The following is a 22,857-nucleotide window of genomic DNA, read 5'->3' on the forward strand; positions in this document are numbered from 1 at the left end:
GATTTAATAGTCAGTCAAACCCACCGCGCATCTGTGAAGTCTTGTCTATCACGCCAACCTTTCTTGATAAATGCATCCCATACAGAATAGACTATCGCGCTGGGTTTGACAGGCTTGATTAAATCCGTTGAAAGTTAGCACCAGTTCGTGGTATATGTCTCTTCTTCATTTTTTTTTTTTGCTTTTAAGTTGCTTAGAGCAGTAAAGTATTAAGTTAAGTAATTGTTAGCACAGCCCACACAGTCTGTTGAAGGGTGTATAATCCATTTATTGAAATTCAAACAAGCGAACACATTAAGAACTCACACTACTATCACAGTTAGCCCTTTTTCGCTGTACGAAGCATGGAATAGCTGTACCCAAGCACTTTTCAACAAAGAATACAGTGAGATCAAGATTCTGCATTCCTAAGAATATTTATTACTGTTAAACAAAGTACTTATTACTTTTTTTACTGAAATAAATGTGACCGAATGTAGGTAAGTTATGCAAGTCACACAAACTGTATTACAGTATTAAATTAAAAAAAAAGAGATCAGGAGCTGCTGTATTCAGTTTCTTACTGGAAAATATCACAGCATCACTATCTGCGTTTTGCGCTAGCGTTCAGCAATGCGAACACATCTACTTGTGCCCATTACTGTATAATAAATACCAACATTGCAACATGTTATCATATACCACTGGGATCCGCAAAAAATGGCACAAGCATTTGATTTGTACGTCATCAGGCTGTTACATTAATCGTGCATTTGCAAAAAAAACTACTCTTTTTTATGCACTTGCGTTGTAAGATGAACGAGTACTTTCTTACGTTAAAGCCAGGTATAATCTTCCTCTGTGAAATAACACCTGCAGTGACTTTGCCGCAGTAAACATATGTACGTTTACGTAACCTTCATGCTCTCGAGAATCTTTACGAGCCTGCTGTTAGCCCAGCAGCGGGGAAATTTTTCACCATTGCTTATCGCACTTTGCACGAGCCCCAACGTTTGCGCAAATGCCGAGGGGTATGTTATGTCCTTGACATAATACACCGTTAGGCAAAGGAGTAGAGCCTTCTCCAAAGTAGCGTCATTTAGCTTGATGATTTCGCCAGGCCCTCCACAAGAGACGATTTTTGTCGATATGCCCCAGAAGATCCTTGGGCCAGGAGATGCTGTGTCCTCAGCGGAGACGTCGCTCTGAAAAGGTGTTTCCTTTTTCAGAAAAAAATGCTACACATTATACATATATAACATTGTACAACACTTTCCCCGGACACCTATTTAGGTTTCACTGGTACGCCTGTACAATGGTTTTGTAGTGCAGTTCCAAAAAAAATTAACTTAAGCTGTCTGTGCCCTTGGCCTGTCTAGCTAGTTCCCAGTGCTAAGATGGTGAAAGCATCCAAAAAACCAAGGAATTTGCAGAAAAAATTCACAGCTGCTTTATACAAATCAAGTGGAACCTTTTAAACTACATAAATAATAGCCAATGACAACAAATCTTTTGATTTGTTTGCACAAATATCTCGCTCACCAACCAGCTTACCAATGTTATGAGTGCACATTTAGCATGTCTTCCCCTAAGGTAATCGTCGATCTCGGCAAAGTCCATCTGCCGGTTGCAGATAGTAGATACCAGTTGCTTAACCTTCGATAGTCTCTGCAACAGATTAGCCACGTTGTCGCCAAACCTTAGCTCTGTCTCTAGAGTCATCTGCAATTAGAAAGTACATTGAGTGAATCAGTGCAACACCGTTTGGAACAGCATGCACTATTATCCAAGATACTCACAATATCTTCATTAAGAAAGTAGCACGGCAGACAAGCCACAGGACTGGTTTTGCGTTCCCTGAGCGTGGCATGCAGCAGCAAAAACAGCCTTTCTTTGTTGAATGGACCAGCTGGACCAAGAGCTTTACTAAGTGCCTAAAGAAATAAATTATTATTAGTGTTCTTTCCACCTTTCCAGAAAATAAGTGTCTCGAGACTCACAAGTGTCTTTTAACTACTTGCAGTTAAGGCTACTGCTTAGTGTGCTTCTATGCCGTGTGGCCAGGAAAAGAACGCCTGACATAAAGCTACAGATACATGGGCCGATGTAGTGAGTTGCACCACAAGTGTCATAGAACATGCTGCTTTACGCCTACATTTTTTCACAGTGGGGAGTAAGCATATCGAGTGTAGCTACATGATGTGTACAGTTTTCAATACGCAACTTACTGTCAGCTCGTTTGATGCAGATTCAGCATCCAGTTCTGGTGGCACAACTGCATTCTGAACCACAGGAGTCTTAGCAGCCTCTCTAGCTGCCCACCTGTGAGCCCTGTGCCGTCTTGCCTCAGACAGCTTGGTCATGAACACACTCTGAAAATTTTATAAAAGGAAATTGCACAAATCACCATAATAATCATTTAACAGAGTGTGAGTTGGCTGGCTTAAATAGCAAGATCCATTGAATGAACACTTTAAGGAAAAGTATATTGAATGAAACAACAATTTATAATTCAGGACTTAAATCTATAGGCCATTTTAAGGAAATGTTTGATTCCTGAATTACTTCAATGTAGACTATTTTGTGGCACAATAATATTTGTTTTGTGGAACCAGCTGAACTTAACAGAAATATAGAGCGATTGGGTGTCTTTCCTCATATATCAATATTTCTGTAAGTTCCCAGCTGGTTCCACAAAAATAAATACGTACAGCCAACTAGCTCAGGTGATTCCCCTCGCAAATATATACCTCGCTAGTGGAGCACATTGAAAGGTATCATGAAAGGGTGTCCATAAAACGGTGGAACAGGGAAAGGGGAAGCTTGTGACTCTTGCTTACATCTTGGTATGTGAATCGAGCATACCACAATTCGCTCCACAGAATGTCACGGGCGTCACGAGTGCCAATCACTTGGCTGTGATTTGGGGCTCCTCTTCCATGCAGACAGGAAGGTAGGCATTGAACGCAGCGCTGCTTCATTAGGGGCAGGGCGCATCACGTCACATGGGGCAAAACCGCCATATGCTGAAAAAACTGAACGCCGACCCATTGCGCTAGAGTTACAAGCTTTTTTTTTTTTTTTTTTGCATGCCTGATGCTATTATTTAAGGGTCCCTTAACACCTTTGAATATTGTTCATTTGGAAACTGCTATCGAAGTTACCTTCGGGGACTTAGTTCGCCCTTTCTTGTCTTTTCGGGCATCCTCCCAGAGCATGTTTGGGTAAGTTGATGCGAGTGACTCTCCTAATGCAAAGTACTTCCATCGCCGCATGGCACAATTCCCATCTTGAATTAGTTTATTCTCGCTGAAAAATAATTGAGACAGAAGCCTTATTAGCATAACACTCCACCACATTCTCCTGGCCAGGAGCAATACGATTCTGCCATCTTCTCGGTGAGGACCAATAGGAATAGAAGATATAGGAAAGGGCGGTGTTCTATATCCAAAAGCTATGAATTGGCTTTAAGAGATGTCCAAGATGACTGGATTGATTTTGACCTCCTGGTGACAATTATTCAAACTTTAACACACAGGGATATTTAAGTTTTGCTGCCATCAGTATAGAATACACTGTACATCCCCTCTGAATGTTGCCAATGCAAACATCGAGGCAAAGAAAGAAAGCTAGCACAAAACAAATGCTTGAAATTCCACTGCTATACAGGGCATGTGAAGCTGTACAGTAAAATAAACAAGCCCTCTTTGAAATAAGTAAAGAGTCTTTTGCAATAGAACTCGTGAAGTGGAATAAATAAGCATAGAACAGAACAAGCTGAGCCATATTTTTGGTATATTCCGTAAAATACTGAGCAAATGCCCACTCAAAATTTGAAGATAATCACGAAAAAAAGGGGAAGGGCACATGTGAAGTTATCAATTTTATATATATATATGTACTGTGCATATTTTTTTCATGTGTTTAATAATTTGGGGGTAGGCACTTAGTGCGGATGCACGGTATTCTACGGTTGGTAAGAGCAGAGCATCCTTATATGGTGAGCTGTACCGCATTCTGCCTTACTGTTCATTAACAGTCTTCGTAAACGGCGCCACTTCTAAAAATAAATTTATCTTCCAAACTGGCAGATCTGCTTGAATATATTAACAGCCCTTACTATTTTTTAATAAGGATATAATCATGTTTAATTTTAATACTTACTTAAGAAAATGAATGAGCTCGTGGCGGAGCTGCTTGGAGTGTTGACGGTGGTCTTTTTTGCTGATATCCAATCCTTTCAGTAATGGCTGAACCACTGATGAGAACTGGGGCAGCAGATTATCAGAAGACCAGTGCATACTTGGAAGAGTTCTCTATATGAAGAAACAAAATATGAAAGTCCTAATTGTCAATTTATGTACAATAAAGATATAAGGTTTAAAAAAGAACAGCATTTCACCAGTACCTTATTGTGCGTTGCTAAAAAACCGAAGTGACTTAAGACAGACGGTAATGATGCAAATTTATTATAAAACCATGTAGACATGTGATAAAGAGACATGTCACAACAGGAGGACCAGTACCAACTAACAGCCTAACACAATTAGGTATTCTCTGACAACAGCCTGCTTTTAAAACTTGCCTGCATAAAACATACTGCATTTTTCTTTTTCATCTTCAAGAAACAAATTAGGGACATACAATAGTACATTCACGAGAACAACAAGCATACATGTGATTTGCATGTGAAAGCATCCTACGCAGGTCATCGCACAATAATACCACTATGTACAAGTAATTGCTTAAATACACACCCTAAGTTCTCTTTTGTGAACTGGTAATGGAGGGGTACCTTTTCTTACTAAACCATCGGTAAGTAGGAAGACCAGTTACCACACTGCTTCTATGTGGGAGCAAGATGAAATACATTGAGGAATGTGATAAACGCTTCCTTCTTTGGAGTACCAAAAAACAGGCCACGGAAGAAGCAAACTTTCGGGTGTAAATATGGTCTCATGAAGAGTGTCACTTCCAACAAAAACATTTGCCCTTTCCATATAGGAAGTTGTGGTCTGGAGCTGGCACTTCAAGAAGACCTGACCTTCAAACGAAACTATGTCGCGTATCTTGCAAAAGCAGGGTGCTTCACTGGCAGCTCCAATGACAACAACATCGTCTACCCTAAGTAACACATTTTTAACAAGGACCTTTGGCATAGCAAGAGCAGTCTTCCCTATGCCACATTCAGGCAGTCCAGCACTACAAAAGCTTTGAGTAAGAGTATAAGGCACACCAGCAATCGAAGGTAGCTTTGTAGTCGCATGTCCAGTTTTCGGACTCCCATCAGAATTCCAAAGAGCGTGAGACATGTTAGTTTGGAGAAATTCACTGACCGAAAATGGTATGTTCTTAAAATTAAACATCTTTTTCGATTTTGGAACAGCATTTTTGGCCTCCATACGCATGGTCCAGTGATGCCGCCCCGGTCCATGAGTTTTTATCTGTTCAACCACGTGAAGCAACATGTGGAGCTTAGGAAAGACTGCACTTTTCCCATAACACACAACAAATGTTTCGTGGTGGTTGGCAACCAATTCTTCAAGGTCTCCAACTGCCTCTGCAGTCAAAACTGGAGACAAAATCAACTGTGTAATCTGGGCTAACCGAACTAGACTTTTTAGAAGTGGAGAATTTTCAGGGAGGTAGCCCTCAAGGATCAAAGGGATGTGAAGGATCAACACAAGGGATGCACTTGCTGAAGAAACCACTTTTAAATCAGATTCGAACAGTCTTGGCTTGTCGCTTCTACTGACTGCACGATGAAACTTAAAATTGGAGATTGCGTCGTTCAATTCCTTGAGTGAAAACCAATGCCTTTCCCTCACTGCAATGTTAAGAAAAAGAGAAATTTCTTTCGGTATAATACCTTCCAGCAGTATGTGCATCGGATCATACAAAATGTCTTTGGTCAAGAGAAAAAAAGGAAACAAGGTCAGAACGGACTCTCCATTGATGCCAAATTCCTTTGAAAGCTGTTTTCGCTCTGCAACACAAGTACTCTCTTTAAGCCTCTGCACCTGTGCCTTGACTTCACTCTCTGACCTAAGAACACATTGTCCATGGTGAGTGTACTGTACATAGTCTGCTGTTGGTACAAGACAAGTACGGCATGAGCGGAACACTGTTGGGCCAAACGATTCTTTAAAACCTGCCAAAGAGTGAGTAGCAAGAGCGTCTCCTGTGAAGGTCATTACAGCACCAAAAAACCTTTCTGGTCCTTTGTCTGTGTCAAAAACTAACCCTTCATCGGCCAGCGCTCTCAACACTTTTATGAAATCTTCAAAAAACTTCAGCCGTGCATCATACTTCTTCAAATTTGCTGTGTGACCAGTTCCCAACAAGAAGATATTACTCAGCTTGGAGCGTTCATGAGGAGGCAAGTTCAACAGTGTCACATAAAAAATACCAAGTTTACCTAGGTTACCTCTCTTTGTGCCGATAGGGTTTGCAAGTTCAATATCATCGTAGTATAAATTCAGTAAGATGATATTTTTCTGATGCTTTTCAAAAATGGGATGTGAATGAAACCTCGCTCCATCCCAAAAATCCCCCAAGACAGAATCATTTTGAGGTCTGCATGGATTTCTCACATAGGCAACAATCTCTGGATGACTCAAAAGGTTTTGAAGAAGATCTGATAGCTTTATAATACAGGCTTTTGCATTCCCTAGCAGCTTCACTTGAGTAGGAGGCACAAAGACACCTGTATTTTGATAGTGCTGCTTTCGAAGGCGGTCAGTTTTTATGTGTTCGGTGTTAATAGGCACTCCAGCTGTCGCGAACATTTCATGAACTCCCTCAACAACAATGTCGATGACTGTCTTGTGACACCTGTGCTGTCCTTCCAGGCACCTGCACAGACTTGACAGCCTATCAACTATAGTAGAACTTTGTGTGGCATCCTGCCCTTCAGGACAACTAAGTTCTAAAAGATTTCCATCATCCATTTCGTTGCTGCAGTTAGCACTCGAGAAAGCTGAAGTTTTCTTTTTGCATATCTTGAAATGTTCTTTGTAATGCTTCAAAAATGCAAATGTGCAGCTGCACTTACTACACACAAAGACACTACTAGTGCCACGATGAAAAGTCGTCATGTGTGTGGCAAATGAAGTGTACGCTTCACAAAAAAAGTTACACTGAGAGCATACATGCTGTCCTTCCAAGCTGGCTGGCGTCCTGGTCCCGTCTGCAGAGTCACTTCGGCTCTGAGCGGCTTCCATGTTTGCAGTGTCAATTGGGCTCAGGGTGACTTCCATGTTATCGTCCCCATCGGTTGTTTCCACTGTATGATCTTCAGCATTGTTGACAGAGGCACAAAACAAAAACAGCAGTGTTAAACATGTCAGCAAACTGGCCAAGCCTGAGACCATGCGCTTTTTAAGTATATAACTTAAGTATTATAACTGTTCTAATTGCACTCATTATGAACCTATCACCTGTGTATCGCGAGTTCCAGCGGCCTTCACTTGAATGGAAAGCATGTTATTTACACTAAGTGCCTTGTTGCTTTCTACAAAATGTACTCTGCACAAAGAGTTGCTTTTTAGGTCTTGGTTAAGGGCAACCATACATGACTGATAAATGACAGTGGCATACATACATGACAGTGGGAATAATAATATTTGAGACATGTCGGAGTTTTGATGTCGCTACAAACTTCTGTAAAAAAATATGTGCTTATAGCTATTAAAAGGTGGCTTTTTTAAAATAACCTTTCAGACGTAACTCATGCAGTGTTGAATGTTCTATGCCAGTGCAATTAATGCAGGGGCACAGGCAAGCTGGATAAGAATAAACGATAAATTATCCCCGGAGAAGGGGATCGAGGGGACAAAGGACAAATGCAAAATCTCCAACAGCAGCTAGGTGACTGGTGTGCAGCTGAAAAAATCCGCCTGGTCCTGGTTTCAAACCAGGGACCTCTTCATTTCCAGTGGAGCCCTAAGACGTCAGTAGAGCAAACGGGTTTCAACAACTGCCACAAGCATTACGACCGACAAGTGTGAGGCCTACATTAAGGTTAAGATGTTGATGCAATTAATACAGGGGTGCAGGCAAGCTGGATAATAATACACAAATGTTTCAAGCCTTCTCGGTCCATGACTTCTTTTTGCAGGAACATATAAACTTATTAACTAGCTCATCTTAACATTTTAGTCCCCCCTTTATATCTACAACTATAATTGCAAGATGAAGGCCCTTTACTGACTGTCCTGAAAAACTGTTAAGAGAAGTTCCAATTGCTATCCCTAGCAGTGTTAATCATTTTTTATGCTTAACTAATGTGTGCACTGTGCCAATGCTGTTTATGAATTTATGTACATACATGCTTTCGTTGTTCCAACAGCTGAAGTTAACAGTACAATCAAGGGAATCCTGCCGGTGTCATCAAGGCGACAGTTGATGCCTGAATGACTTTTTAACCACGTGAACAGGAAGTTGATTCAATTATTGCAAAACAACCATGTTAACCACAACATATGCATGTTGGTACTCACCAAGCAGAATTTCAGCAGCAGAGCAGGTGCTGTCATTCATGACCTCAAAGGTACTGATGCTGGCACCTTGCGAAGTAGACCTTTGCATGTTGTCAGACAAATCACATGACTCGCCTTCAAATATACCTGCAAACAGAGAGAATAATCAAGCTGCATGAAGTCAGAAATGTCATTGTTGAGGTCGTATAGTCATAAATACTGTCAATGTCTACAATATGCTGTCCTCACGTGGTCTTTTTATCTATATGGCAGCAAAAATGACACTTTCATAACTTCAATTTATGGAACTGGTATGAATCTGGCATCACACGAGAACATCAAATGTTTTTACTGGCAGTATTAGCTTCCTGGTCAGCAGCTGGCATTAAACATTTGTTTAAATTTGCAAGCCCACAGTATTATCTAAAAGGGACGAATGAATGGGTGCTCTAGCACCATCCTTGTTTCCCTTGGGCAGAAAGAGCTGTAGAAATAAACATGGCTGTAAATTGTCTGGGGTTATACAAAGTCACTTGTGGAATGTTTTCTCCACTTTTAGTTTAAAAAGCTGTGCAACAAGCTTGACACTGACGGCCGAGTGTAAAATCATCACAATACCGGCCCCTCAGAAAAAAAAAAAAAAATTCAACCCAGAAAAAAAAATAAATAACTTAACATTTTTTTTTTTTTTTTGGGGGGGGGGGGGGGGGGGGGGTGGGGTGTGTGCAACAAGCACATAGTACCTATATGTGCTGGGTGCCTATGTTTTTTGTTGTAATGTCATTTTATGCAGTACTCGATGCCGACAGCACGAACTCACAGAGGATATAATATTAATAATAATTTTTATTTGCACAGTTGGGTTACTCACTCGGCAGCGTGCAAGGCTAGACAGAAAGGTTGAGACCCGTACTCAGATGCGCCTGTTAGCCCGCCGCCAAATGAGGGAAAAAAAGAAGAAAAAAAAAAGAAGACGATAACAGAAAATGGTGGGTGAACAAGACAGTCAAACATAAAAATACGCGTAAAAAACGGGTAGCAATCCTTTGGGCCGCCACCGCCACCATCACCATCCCCCCCCATACCTCACCTCTTCTCTTCCCCCCCCTCCCCCTCCCCTCCCCCCCCCCTCCTCCTCCTCCTCCTCCTCCTCCTCCTCCTCCTCCTCCTCCTCCTCCTCCTCCTCCTCCCCCCCCCCCCCTCCCAATGCTGCTCTACCAGGCACCCGGCGCGGGGAGCCCACAAAAATATCCACGCCCGCGTCAGCAAGCGGCAATCGAGTCCATATCACATGAGCGAATGACATTTTAGCGAACAGCGACATTTGAGCGAATAACGGGGGCGCGCGTTAACCCGTCCGCCGCGCTGCGCTTTACGCCGCTTCGGCTTCGCGGCGACAGTCTGCGGCGGCTCATTACAAAATTGTGAACCCATTTGGCCCACCCGAAAACGCCGCTTCGTGGCGTCCGACTATTCGCTAAAGTGTCATTCGGTGAAACGTGGGCGTTCGCTAAAACGTCATTCGATCAAGTGAGTGCCTCCCCCTACGGGTAACTAAAACTAAAGTGCAATAACGGCATACGTCTCGGCAGCGTCACACGGAACAACGCAACGTTATTACCACGGACAAGGGCATACCGAAGCGGTCGGGTACTCAACGGTGTTCCGAACTCGCGTGCCCCTCGACTGACACACACACACACACGCACAAAAACATGAAATAAAAGCGGCACTTACTAATCCGTGCGTGCTGTACAGGGCTGTGGCCGCAGTAAACGCACCACGTCGCTTGGTGAGGAACCGCAGGTTGGCTGCAGTTGTCGAGGGCCCTGCTGTAGCCATCGCACTCGCAGTTGCTTGCGTGGCATTGACCTCGCAACACACCTTTGATGTCTTGCGATGAATACATCACCGCCGCAGATTTCAAACCAACTTTCCTTTTTGAACTTGTGGCTTGCGCGCACAAGACAACGCGACGACGACAATGCAATTTCGCGCGACTACCGGCCAAGGCTTGCCTTTTGCGCGGGCTGAGCATGCGCAATAGGACTCGCAAAAAATTTCTTGTTTTTGTTTTCAACTTTTCAGAGAGAGAGAGAAAGGGACTTGAGAGAGGAAATGGGGCTCGAACCCTTTCTCTTTCTCAAGTGTGCGCCGTCGCCGTGCGCCCGCCCCGCCGCCGACAGCGGTGAGGGGGAGACGCGGAGACACGCGGCTTTTACGGGCTTTTGTGCTTCATTCGCGCTTTCTTTTCTTTAAGCGGGACGGTGCGCTTCGGCGGCTGTCAAGTGAGCCGCATAAAGACGTTCGGGCGGGTTAGGGCCGTTTACAGGTGGTACTTCGATCTTTTTGGGCCGCTTCCAGAGGCGTCACGGATAGTTTTCGTCACGGGGCTGCTTATATCCCGTGTCTTAGGCGGGACATTGAGGAGTACCGCTTGTACCCAGGCCATTATCCAGGACGTAGATAAGAGTGTAGCTCCGGTCCGCTTGTTATTATCAGTCGAAAAATCACTATGGCGACTTTGGCTGGATCTCGTTAGCTTAGAGCGACAAAAACAAATGTCCTCTGAGTAAAACAAGCTTGATCGCTTTACTATCGAACGCGCGAAATAGCAAGAAACTTTCGTTCAGCTCTTCGCTCGCTCTTTCTAAAACAAAAATGTCCGTGTGTCTGATTTTCCGACGAGCACCCCTGTGTTCTTTAGACCAGCGTCCAAAAGCCTAGCCCCCAGCGATAAAAACGGGAAATTATAATCTCAAACCCAGGCTCTTCTGGAGAGAGGGGCTGCGCATAAACGATACTTTATCTTTTTAGAGACATTTTTGTACCTGTGTTGTTCTTGGAGCTTCCTGACTTTGCATTTCTGACGTTCTTGTACTACGATATGTACGAAGGTTTCTAAAAAAAACGGAGTCTTGCCAAAAGCGCAGCCCCCTACTATGCCATGGCGTCAGCATGAACAAACATGGCGGCGCCCATGGAACAGTACAGACACTGCTCTATACCGAGGGAGCGGCACATACGTCAGAGGTATGCAGAAGAAGTTTGATCGAGGCACACTGAGCAGACATTCCTCGATGACGTCACCACTACCATCCAACGGCACCATTGTGCGACAGCGGTGCAATTGTGGATGGTTGGAAAGATTGCGGGACAGTGTACACGTCATACAATTAATGCATAACTCCCCGGAAAACGTAGTAATAGAACGCTGTCATTGGCGTCGTCCTGGTCGTGACGTCACGAGTAGGAACCAAAGGAAGGCGCGTAAAAGCATTTCACAACCAATAAATACGGTGCCCCTTGACGGTTCACGCATACTGTAACAGGATAACTTAATACGCACAGCGTTTACAATAAACAAAATCTTTAATACACTTCATTACGTGGGGCAATTACCAACCCGGCGTCTGTTTTTCCAAACACGTCGTAATACAATGGAACATAAAAAAAAGCGAAAAAAAACGAGGTTTTGCGCGTAGGGAAGGAAGTAGATAACAATCGCGTACCATGAATTTGACGATTACGAGACGAAATGTCCAACGAGCCTGAATGTCCAACGAGACGGAAGATCCAATAATGGATATTCAGGCACGTTGGATATTCAGGCTCGTTGGACATTCCGTCTCGGTTGGATCTTTCGTCTCGTTGGACATTCAGGCTCGTTGGACATTCCGTCTCGGTTGGATCTTTCGTCTCGATGGACATTCAGGCTCGTTGTATATTTCGTCTCGGTTGGATCTTTCGTCTCGTTGGACATTCAGGCACGTTGGACATTCCGTCTCGCCTGTCACGTGCTAGAATAATTTTCAAACCTGTGTGTATATTTAGTCCGCGTTCCTGCAGGCATTGCTATAGTTTCATCATACTAAAATGTCGTGCCACAAAAGCCGACGTTGACGTACCGACAAAAAAACAGAGCAGACACAAATATTATAATTTCATTTATAGGAAGGCTTGATAGTTAGCTGAGTGCCGATGCGAAGCTATGTACCAATCGGTTAAAGGTGTCGATTGTACGACGCCAAACGCTCCTTTGATATTAACAGTTCAAATGTTCCGATGACATAGGTCAGCCAATTTGAAATATATAATAGGGATGCAATGTCCGGGTGTTCTAGTGCATCGCCAATGGGGGACGTTCAGATCCCAGGAATTTGTAGTTCAGTCCTCATCCCTGCCCATTTCGATTCATATAGATGAGCTATATACGAAGACCCGCATTGTAAATACATGACCGCCCGCCAGCGCCACTGACTGTGCGCAGTTCATATTTTTTTTTTTTTTTAAAGGAGATTTGGGAGCTGTGGGTGCGAGGCATCAAGAGTTTGCACAAGCGTGACCCGACAATTCCTGAGTAAATCCAGAACAATTGTGTGAATTTGACGACTTTTTATTTTTGTTCGTTTATCTCTAGAGAGACAACTACTCACTGTACACTGCAGTCGTCAGTAGCTTACATACGCATGCATTCCCTACCAATAGGTTTGTATGTCAGTGAGTAGAGCGATAATACTATACCTCGTTTCAGCTTCAGTCCGAGCGCGGCCAATATTATGAGCCGAAGGGCCCATCAAACAGCGAAAGAGGCACAACGTCATGGCGTGCTCTCTGCAGTTGATAGGACCAGCCGGTATAAGCCGTCTCTCTGTGCGTGCTCATCCGCCGGCTCCTATCAAGCGCAGAGAGCACGCCATGACGCTGCGCTTTTGCGCTGTTTGATTGGCCCTTTGGCTCATAACATCGGCCGCGCTCGGACCGAAGCTGAAACGAGGTATAATATCACGCAGTACGCAACTTATTTATTTCTTTTTTTTTTTTTTTTTGCATGTGACATGCATAGTGGTTTTCAGAATCCCATGTAGTTTAACTGGCTTCTGGAAGCACTCGAAAGCTCGCCATTCTGTCGAGGTAGTTCATGACGTCTTGGTAGGTGGGAGCTTGACTGCTGATGGACGCGAACGCATCCACCTCGGCGTGCAGCAGAAGGTTCACACCCGGATGTACTAATAGCCTACATCATCTGTGAATATAACAATAGATCGTTCCACGTTGCCTTCTATTCTTGTAGGGGAAGCGTATTGCACCACGAATCTGGTCACTTCGTCGAAATTCCATTGGTCTCTGGACAACTGGAAGGACAATTCGTCGAATAGGGCAATTCGCCCTAGGCCGATTCGCAGAATGAAAAATGGGGCGAGAGTGCCCGTTTGTCGAACTGTCGGAAAGAGTTGATTAGGTTTGGGTGTGTAGATTGCCGGTGACAGTGGGGGTCAACAATGAGACCTTCTTTCCAAAAAAAAGAGAGGATGACGAATGCAGCTCTCAGAATTGGCAAGGGTCCGATAGTGAATCGTACCCGGGTTATTCAAAATTATAACAGTCGGGTTCTTCGTGAATATGTTCACTCGCAACTCTAGCATTATGGAATTTGGGAAGACCGAACGAGGGGCTGACTTCCTGATACCGTGGTCATATGTGCACTAGTAATGTGCGCATATGAATAAATCACGGTCGCACTGTCGCAGCGGCTCTGTGACAGAGTTAGAACCAGTTGACATCCGATCGCAGCCTTGGTATGCTACCTGGGCGTGCATCGGTGCGGTTGCTGCATGCCACGTGACCAGAAAAGGCAGAAAAGTCGGATGCTAATCCTAAAAAGTATTGTATTAATTACTAATATTTCCTACTTGTTGCTTAATACATGGTTCACTGCGACAGCAATCGCTTTGGTGGCCGAAGCATGCGAAACTAATCGTCGCGATAAGCGTCAATGTGCCGAATCCTCCGGACAATCACCGGACAAAAGCTCACCACTTGAGGACATTACCTGCACAAAGGCTTAATGAAAGGAACGTTGTATTCTAACACTGATTTTGATATAAGGATCGAATTTTTGTTTCTGTGGACCGAGAAGTCCAATCAGAAATGTCTAAAACTTTCACGTTCGTTTTGTAAAAAAGAAAACAAAACTACAATTTAATGTAATTACACCTACTACACCGACTTCACATAACAATAATGATAATACTAAAGTTAAATGAGGCGCTTTTCTCCCATGCGAGGGTCATCATCTTTGCGGGACTAGGGACACGAATAAGAAAAATACAGCAACTCGTACAATACGGAAAAACTGTGGCTGAGGGTAAGCACGATTAACGATTCTAAGAACTCTCGTGGGTCCCACATTTGTTTCCGCTCCAGAGGAACGACCCTTCTAAAATCAAACGCGTGACAGATTGTCAATGGTCAAAGAGTTCGGTCTTTTATCTTGTAGCATGTGTGACCTTTTAAACGTCATTTTTTTTCTAATTATAGAAATCATATTTATATTTAGATTTATAAAATGAACAATAAATGCATTGTTTTTGGGGTTTTATGAAGTCTACAAGATACACGAGCGTAATTTTAATTTCATTTTGGGGACTTCACAGAGGACACATCAGTGGGACAAGCACAGCGGCACACCAAAACAGCCGTGCATCAAAAATCCCGGTACTGAAAAGCCCGGTGTCGAAGCGACCACATACCGAATGATCGCGTACCAATATCTCCGCACCGAAATGTCCGGTTCTCTATTTCATCGAACGCATTTTTCACCGCCGTAACTATCAGTAATCGTACAATTCAACAAAGAAATGTCTTCTAAATTCTTTGCAAGGCTCATTCTATATCCATTGGATATTCAGACTTGTTGGACATTCAGGCTCGTTGGACATTCCGTCCCGGTTGGATCTTTCGTCTCGTTGGACATTCAGGCACGTTGGACATTTCGTCTCGGTTGGACCTTTCGTCTCGTTGGACATTCAGACTCGATGGACATTCCGTCTCGATTGGATCTTTAGTCTCGTTGTACATTCCGTCTCGCCTGTCACGTGACCGATTGGATATTCAGGCTCGTTGGACATTCAGTCTCGTTGGACATTCAGGCCATAAGCGGAATTTGACCGGCTTCCGTCTCGTTTGTATATGCATTAAAAAAAAAAAAACAATATTCTTGATACTCTCTCAGGAAATTTCTTGGAGTGCATCGTTAAATAAACTGGGAATAAAAGTGCAATCTCGTTGAAACACGCGAATCTCTCGAAGAGTGCCTGCGGAGAAGTTTCAAGTATCAGGGCATGTTAAGAAAAACATTTGACGATGCGAGAAATTGAACATGCAGATGGTGGCGCGTGTGTTCAGAACATCTGTTCGATAACAAAGTTCGACTACAATTTATATATGATGTTTTTTTGTTTTTTTACATTTTTATAAATTAAAAATTTAGATGGGCGCTAATAAAGTGCAGGTCTCAAAATTGTAAAAACAAATGATTATTCTTTTAAAAATGATCTTCAAAATCGAAGCTCGAAAGACACTGCGTTATTTTGGCAATCTTTCTGGTCAACAAAGTAAAGCAAACGATTATTTAAAAAAATATATAATTGTGAACAAAAAAAAAATACCTCGTTAAATTTTAGTGGTCGAACTTTCTCCTCAAATGGCACACATCATGAGATCCTAGTTTTCTGTTTTACGTAGATTCACGCAGCTTCATAGAGACACGTTGAGGCAATGTATACAGTATGGTACCGTCGTAACTGCCGTTCGCGTTTTTGTTTTCGTTTATTCTGGTCCACTTCACGTACTTAGTTTACGCTCTACTTGCCTTTTTGGCATGCGAAAGTATTGTAAACAAAAGCTTTGCGTATTACAATCATTGTTAGTCATTCGGCTTTTCGAGATGCATACACAAGCACACACAAGAAAAAGGAGGTTTATTACGCATTATGATCTTAGCGATACCCTCGTTAAGTCACCTCGTCTTCTATAGAAAACTATACAGCCTTCTCAAGATATCCACTATAAAGTTTTACATCATACAAAAGAGTCTGTGCAGACACACTCTGATACGTGTTCCTTCCTTGTATGGTAATCAAGTCACATTGGTGATACAAAAACCGCCTAGAGACATGTTTCAAGCACACATATGTGAAACATACTTCGAACAGGCTTGAGGAGTGGAAAATTCTGTCATCATGTCCGGCGTGCCTTTTTTTATGACGTATCAGCAGACTGACTATACGGCTTTATGAAAAACCAAAACCAAGAACCAAACTAGAGAACCAACGTAGGCTCCACCCCCCCCCCCCCCCCCCATTTTTTTCCTCCAAAAATAAAATAAAAAAAAAAGATCTGGAGGCGAGCCGAATTGTCGATCAGGGGTAATCAGGGCCCCTCATAAAAATCGCACCCAAAGAATGGCGAACGAATCGAAAGAGCCATGCCTCAAAGGGGGGGGAGGAATGAGAGATGGGCAAAGCGTAGTCACATCACACAATGGAGCAGCTATTCTATTATACATAGGTTCGTTCGTACAGCCCGTCCTTACGGATACATCGTATATAGGCTCATCGATTGAAAACCGAAACAGCTAGCTCGCGCTATCGCTTTCAAAGTCATCCATCTCCCCCGCCAAAGCGCGAGCTACAAAACTCCCGAAAGTGTAATCCGAACTCTTCCTTGTGCGCGTTCTTTTTTTTTTTGAATTTTGTAGAACGTGTATAGATTTTCTCGTACTTCCTTCCTTCTTTTATTGAGATATATTTTTCAGCGCGTTGTTATTACATTTTTCTTTTGTGTGTTCGTAGGCAACTTTTTCGTTTTTTAACGATAAAAAGAATATTACCTCCGGTTGTACGACGTTTCTTCGGCTCGACTCAGAGAAGTACAACTGCAATTTAAAAAAAAAAAAAAATGGACAGAAGAAGAGAAAACAAAAAAAAACTTGTATTACTACATTTTTCTATATGAGCTTGTATTTATCGGGATATTCGATTTTTAGAACTCGTCCTGGGCGTATTTGAGAGGCGCGATTTCCCTTGTTTTTTTTTTTTTTTTTGTTATTCGTACAGCGCGACTTAACTTCGCTTGATTTCTCCCTCCTCCTTTGTTGTGTTTAATTAGCGCCTTAAAGCCGTATTACAGTAAGCCAACCAACTTCGCAAGTTGTTTGTCAGCAAACAAAATGAAGAGAGGTGGTGCCCCGTTTATGAATGCTGGTATTTTGTTGCCGGTGGAATGACGTTGAAACATAACAAGAATTGCTCACAACATTGAGTCTCGCTATTTTCATTACAATTTACACTGCAACTTTCATTTTGGAGCAGCTTTCATCGTAGATCAGTTTTATTTTCGCTGCACTTTTTACTGCCCGATGAAATGTTAGCCGGCAGTGTATGTTGTTGGCTCGGTGTTTGACGAAGTCACTAAGGCTTGTCACACTAATGCGTTTGGTTTCACCGCTTACGACCAGCTGCGCAGCTCAGGCGGAGCCGGTCCTACGCAGTCAAGAGATGCTCCAAAAACGAATTAGGCGCACTCGCTTGCAACCATAGGCAAATGTGAGAACAAGTCGTTAGAACTCTTTTCGGTTTACACCCTGGTTTAATATATACTTGTCAAACTTGAATTGTTATATATATATATATATATATATATATATATATATATATATATATATTTATCAAGTTTCTTTTCATGTCTCAGGATTTTAACATCATGATCTGGAAAACTTGCTGCACAAAAAGAAGCATTCATCAACTCAAAACTTTAAAAACGTTACCAGGTTGGAGAAGTTGCTAACCAAAATATTCGCCGGTTACCATCTTACACAACATTTTCTTTACGTATGCAGTAATGCAAATTGTCTGGGATTTATACCTGCTGCTCGGCCAGATTTCTTCCCGTGCAACGTTACACGGAAGATTTATTTATTTAGTTTTTAGTTTAATTTCTTTCTTCTAAACAAAGAACATTATAGACAGGAAGTGGAGAAGCACTGCTTACCGAGTAAGTACTTATGCGACAAAAAACTAATCAGAAAGATATTCAGGTTAACAGGTTAAGTCTCGCTTTCCTGAAAACTTTAAAGTCGGCAAAAGTAATAACAGAGCTGGTTGGAGATGATTCCACTCGAAGGAGGTGAGCGGTAAGAAAAAAGAAATGCATAAACCACATCGCAATTGGTACGAAGAATTCCAACATTATGATGGTGATCGACAAGCCACGAGACATTAAAAGGGAGCGAGATAAGCCGTTCCTGCAGTGTAATGTTCTAATAAATTTGATGAAAACAGCTAAGACGAACGCTATGTCGGCGGACTGAAAGATCCGGAATCGAAAGATTGGCTCCCATTATGGAAGGACTTGCAGATTGATGATAATTATATTAAAAATGAAACGAACTGATCTGTTTTGTGTGGCTTTAACTGTTGTAACTAGTGAGCTCTCATATGGATTGCAAAGGATGATGCATACAGAAGTGTAGGTGGTATAAGAGTTTTATATATAAGTTTCAGTGATTGCGAGGCAAATGAAGAATTCATCTTTTACATGCGATTGATATTGTTTGTCATCTAATCTGTGTGTGTTTCCGATGTGAGGTCAGACGTGATATGAACTCCTAGGCACTATATAGTATTTGGAAGCCGATTGCAAAGAGCTACCTTGGATATTGTAGTCCGGCTTTGTTGTCGTATATAGCGATATACGCACAGATTTATATATGGCTAAGTTTAGTTCCATGGACCACTACTCACAACAAAAAGAAGCTACTATCGTTTTGTAGTTGGTTTGAGTCAGTGAAGTTGGTTACTACTCAATATTCGGGCCGTTCCCGAGGAAGAACCGTGTATTTCGGCCCAGTTAAATAGACTATGCACCACAGGAAGTTAAAACTCCGTTAGAATGTGACTCTAGCGGTTTGGGTGAAACACGAAAGTAAGAGAGCATGCAATTATTTAGATCAAAAGGTAATTGAGTGATACAAAATGTTCTTATGAGCCTACGTCCACCTAAGCCTAATATTGTCAAAACAAGGACGGACATTGTAGACACATTTGGGATTTAAATAAAAAGAAAAACACTTGTCAGCAAAAAAAAAAAGTTTTTCTTTTTACTAACAGTGACAAGTGTTTTTTGTTTTGTTTTTTTCTTACTGAAATACATGCTACAGGCGCCGACAATGAGATTTCTTGTTTATTTATTTATTTTTTTATTTATTTATTTATTCGGTTACCTACAGCGCCCTTAATAGGGCATTATTGTAGGGGGGAAGACAGTACAAGATATACACAGATGCATAGTACATAATAAACAGCAGACTGTGTGACGCGGGAACAATGACAATGACAGCAATAGCAAACTATGTAGGTGATACCACCACAGCAATTTTACAACAAAAACACCAAGAAAAAGATGATACGAGATTGACAGCAAAAACTAATTTAACAGAAAATTTTGCAGCGTTGTAAAAAATGAGAAACATGGAGCAGAGACAATTTCAGCTGGTAAGTTGTTCCAATCATGTACTGTACGGGGAAAGAAACTATACTTAAATATGTTTATTCTGCACCTGTATTCGTGGACTTTCAGAGGGTGATCTGTACGGGGAGACACATAAGTTGGTTCTTTTATGTATTGTTCTTTATTAATGCCATTTCTGTTATTAAATGTGTTGTAAAATAAGGACAGTCTAAGATATTTTCGGCGGTCAGCAAGCGAAGGCCACCCTAATTTAGTACACATAGCAGACGAGCTTTTTGAGAAATCATAATCGCCAGTCACAAACCGCGCTGCACGTTTTTGTATGCGTTCGAGCTCATCTATACTTGTCTTAGTGTAAAGATCCCACGCGGTGCAAGCATATTCTAAAATCGGACGCACGTTTGCCATATATAAAGTTTCTTTGAGTTTTGCAGGCGCTTGCCTAAAGTTGCGTTTAAGGAAGTTTAATGTGCGGCTGGCTTTAGAGGACAGGTAATTAACATGAGAGTTCCAGGATAGTTCGCTGGAAAAGAGAACGCCTAGATATTTATATTGTAAAACAACAGATAAGCTTGTGCCACCAAGAAAATATTCCGTGAGAAGCGGTCGTCGTTTGTTAGTAAACCTGACCAGATTGCATTTGTTTAGGTTCAGAGTCATCTGCCATGTTTGACACCAGGATAGAATAGAGCTTAGGTCATTTTGCAAAAGTTCAGAGTCCGCTTCACATGTTATGTCACGGTAAACGCAGCAATCATCGGCATATAATCTGACGGAACTAGAAATATTCACAGCTAAATCATTTATGTATATCAAAAAAAGAAGGGGACCGAGCACAGATCCTTGTGGGACACCTGATAAGACGCTTACATATGACGAATTCAAACCGTCGAGGACAACATTTTGCTTCCTGCCAACGAGATAGGCTTCAAGCCATTTAAGGAGTGTATTTGGAATATGAATGGTAGATAATTTTTGCAGCAATAGAGTGTGTGATACTGAATCAAATGCCTTTCGGAAGTCTAAAAAGACACAATCAACTTGGCTACCATGGTTTATCGATGTAGCGATATCATGGGTAAACTCTACTAATTGTGTATCGCAAGAATATCCAGTCCTAAAGCCATGTTGCGTTGGGTGAAAAAAATTATTACCTTGTAGGTGACTAATTAAGTTAGTGTAAATAATGTGTTCTAGTGTCTTGCAGGAAACGCTTGTTAGAGAGATAGGTCTATAGTTAGAAGTTTTTGTTTTGTCTCCACTTTTATGTACAGGAACTACATTTGCATTTTTCCAATCAAGAGGTAACTCACTTTGTTCAAATGATTTTCTAAACAACACTATTAGATATGAAGCGACAGAGGGGGCACAATTTTTCAGAATATAGTTAGAAATGCGGTCTGGGCCAGGCGCTGAGCCTACCTTGATCTTCTGTAAGAGCAAAGTGATGCCGTGCTCTGAAAACTCTATGTCATCCATAAGTGAAAACCCATTGAAATTCCTTAGACTATCAACCATGCTGCCTGGCTGAGTGAACACTGACTGGAAGTACAAGTTGAAGCTTTCAGCCTTGCCTTCTCGATCGTTGCTATAGTCTATGCCATCCACTACATCAGGGATAGTAATATTAGAATTTTTTTTGTTTTTTACGTATTTCCACACTTCCTTAGGATTTCTTTTGACTTTTTCAGAGAGAGTTCTTTCATACTTGTTTTGTGCCTTGCGCATTTCTTTTGCTATGTTCCTATTCATTTCTTTCATTTTAAGGTAAAACACAGTTTCCCTCGATTGACAATACCGGCGAAACAAACGATTCTTTTTGCTTATCAATGTTCGAAGTTCTCTATTCATCCACGGTTTATCGTTTCGGCGCTTTGCCAATATGATACGTGATGGAACAAACGTCTGGGTTAAAGATAAAATTTTTGTCTTAAAAAGATTCCACGCTGAATTAATATCTAAAGCTGAGGTATGCAGCTGGAATTCTGGAAAAAATTCATCTAGTTCACTCGATAGCGAACCGTAGTCCCCGCTTTCATAGAAAAACACTTTCCGTGGTTGTGAACTGCGACGGCGCGTTGCATTACAGCACATTTTTGCGACAACAACCTCATGATCGCTTATACCAGGTATTGTAAGAACAGAGGAAACGGTTCTACGTTTAAATAGACATCGACTCATAGGAAAATTTTGGCTTTCTCAATTACCTTTGGATCCAGGTAACGTCATGTTCCCAAACTTTCACGTTTTGTCCTAATCGCTAAGGTCCCATTCCCACCAAGTTGGAGATTTTTGCGATGCATATAGTTCATTTACCCTGGCCAAAAATCACGGTTCTTTTTCTAATATCTTTTTTAAAGAACGTATTGTCTAACACAGTCGTCAGCAACCAGCGAGATATTAAAGGCTATTAGAGATGCTAACTTATTTCTGTAGACGAGAAATAATAAAGGAGCCTAGATTGAACCCTGCGGGGACTCCTGATGTGACAGAAACTAGACTTGAACTAAATACACTGGCGGTAATCGCCAACGTACGTACGAGCGGTAGAAGTGTGGCAGGGGTTTCAAAACATGTTTCAGTGTGAACATAGAGATAAGTGTTTCTCCCTGAAAAAAAAATAAAGCAAGAAAGAAAAACGGCCTGTAAGAGTCAGAGAGGGAGAGATAAAGAGAGAGAGAGAGAGTAAAAGAAATGTAAATATGCTGAATTAGAATGGAGGGAATGTATATCCCGCTTTACAGCCGGGCTCGGAATTTCCACCGGTGGATCCCTATTTACATATGTGCCGCTTCCTATTATTGAAAAAAAGAAATGTTCCCTTTTAGTGTTTTTTACCGTTTTTGTTTCTGTTGCAAACACTGTTCTACGTGCCGGAGCGCCCGTCTCCGTTTGATCCCTCGAGTTTATTTATTGTTGTATTTTTTTACGTAAAAGCAACAATACCTTTTTAAGGTTGCCTTGTGTTGCGTTTTTTTTTTTGTTGAGTCATCTCGCGGCCATTTTCATGCAATGAAGTTTCAAGCAGAAAGGGCTTTTGCTCCGTTAGGCCAAACCCCGTTCCTGCCGCGATCATAAAAAAAAA

General features: G+C 42.0%; 1 protein-coding gene across 1 annotated transcript; it reads right to left on the reverse strand.

The window, feature by feature from the left end:
- Window positions 1–887: 887 nt before the first annotated feature.
- On the reverse strand, window positions 888–7,238 carry LOC121048438. Its single transcript, XM_040504771.2, has 7 exons — window positions 7,131–7,238; window positions 4,144–4,295; window positions 3,144–3,288; window positions 2,208–2,351; window positions 1,779–1,913; window positions 1,534–1,701; window positions 888–1,184 (listed from the first exon to the last, which is right to left on the reverse strand). The coding sequence occupies exons 1-7, from the start codon at window positions 7,236–7,238 to the stop codon at window positions 888–890; spliced, it is 1,149 nt and encodes a 382-aa protein (XP_040360705.1).
- Between the last annotated feature and the right edge of the window lie 15,619 nt (window positions 7,239–22,857).

This window comes from Ixodes scapularis, unplaced genomic scaffold, assembly GCF_016920785.2.
Source record: "Ixodes scapularis isolate PalLabHiFi unplaced genomic scaffold, ASM1692078v2 PGA_scaffold10__122_contigs__length_95168666, whole genome shotgun sequence".
Classification (NCBI taxonomy): domain Eukaryota; kingdom Metazoa; phylum Arthropoda; class Arachnida; order Ixodida; family Ixodidae; genus Ixodes; species Ixodes scapularis.

Excerpts from the sequence above, each read along its gene's own strand:
- LOC121048438 (XM_040504771.2), bottom strand. The coding sequence starts at position 7,238 with ATGGAAGTCACCCTGAGCCCAATTGACACTGCAAACATGGAAGCCGCT. Across the intron at positions 2,352-3,143 it reads GGCGAACTAAGTCCCCGAAG|AGTGTGTTCATGACCAAGCT; the intron begins GTAACTTCGATA and ends TAAAATTTTCAG. Across the intron at positions 1,702-1,778 it reads ACTTTCTTAATGAAGATATT|ATGACTCTAGAGACAGAGCT; the intron begins GTGAGTATCTTG and ends TTCTAATTGCAG.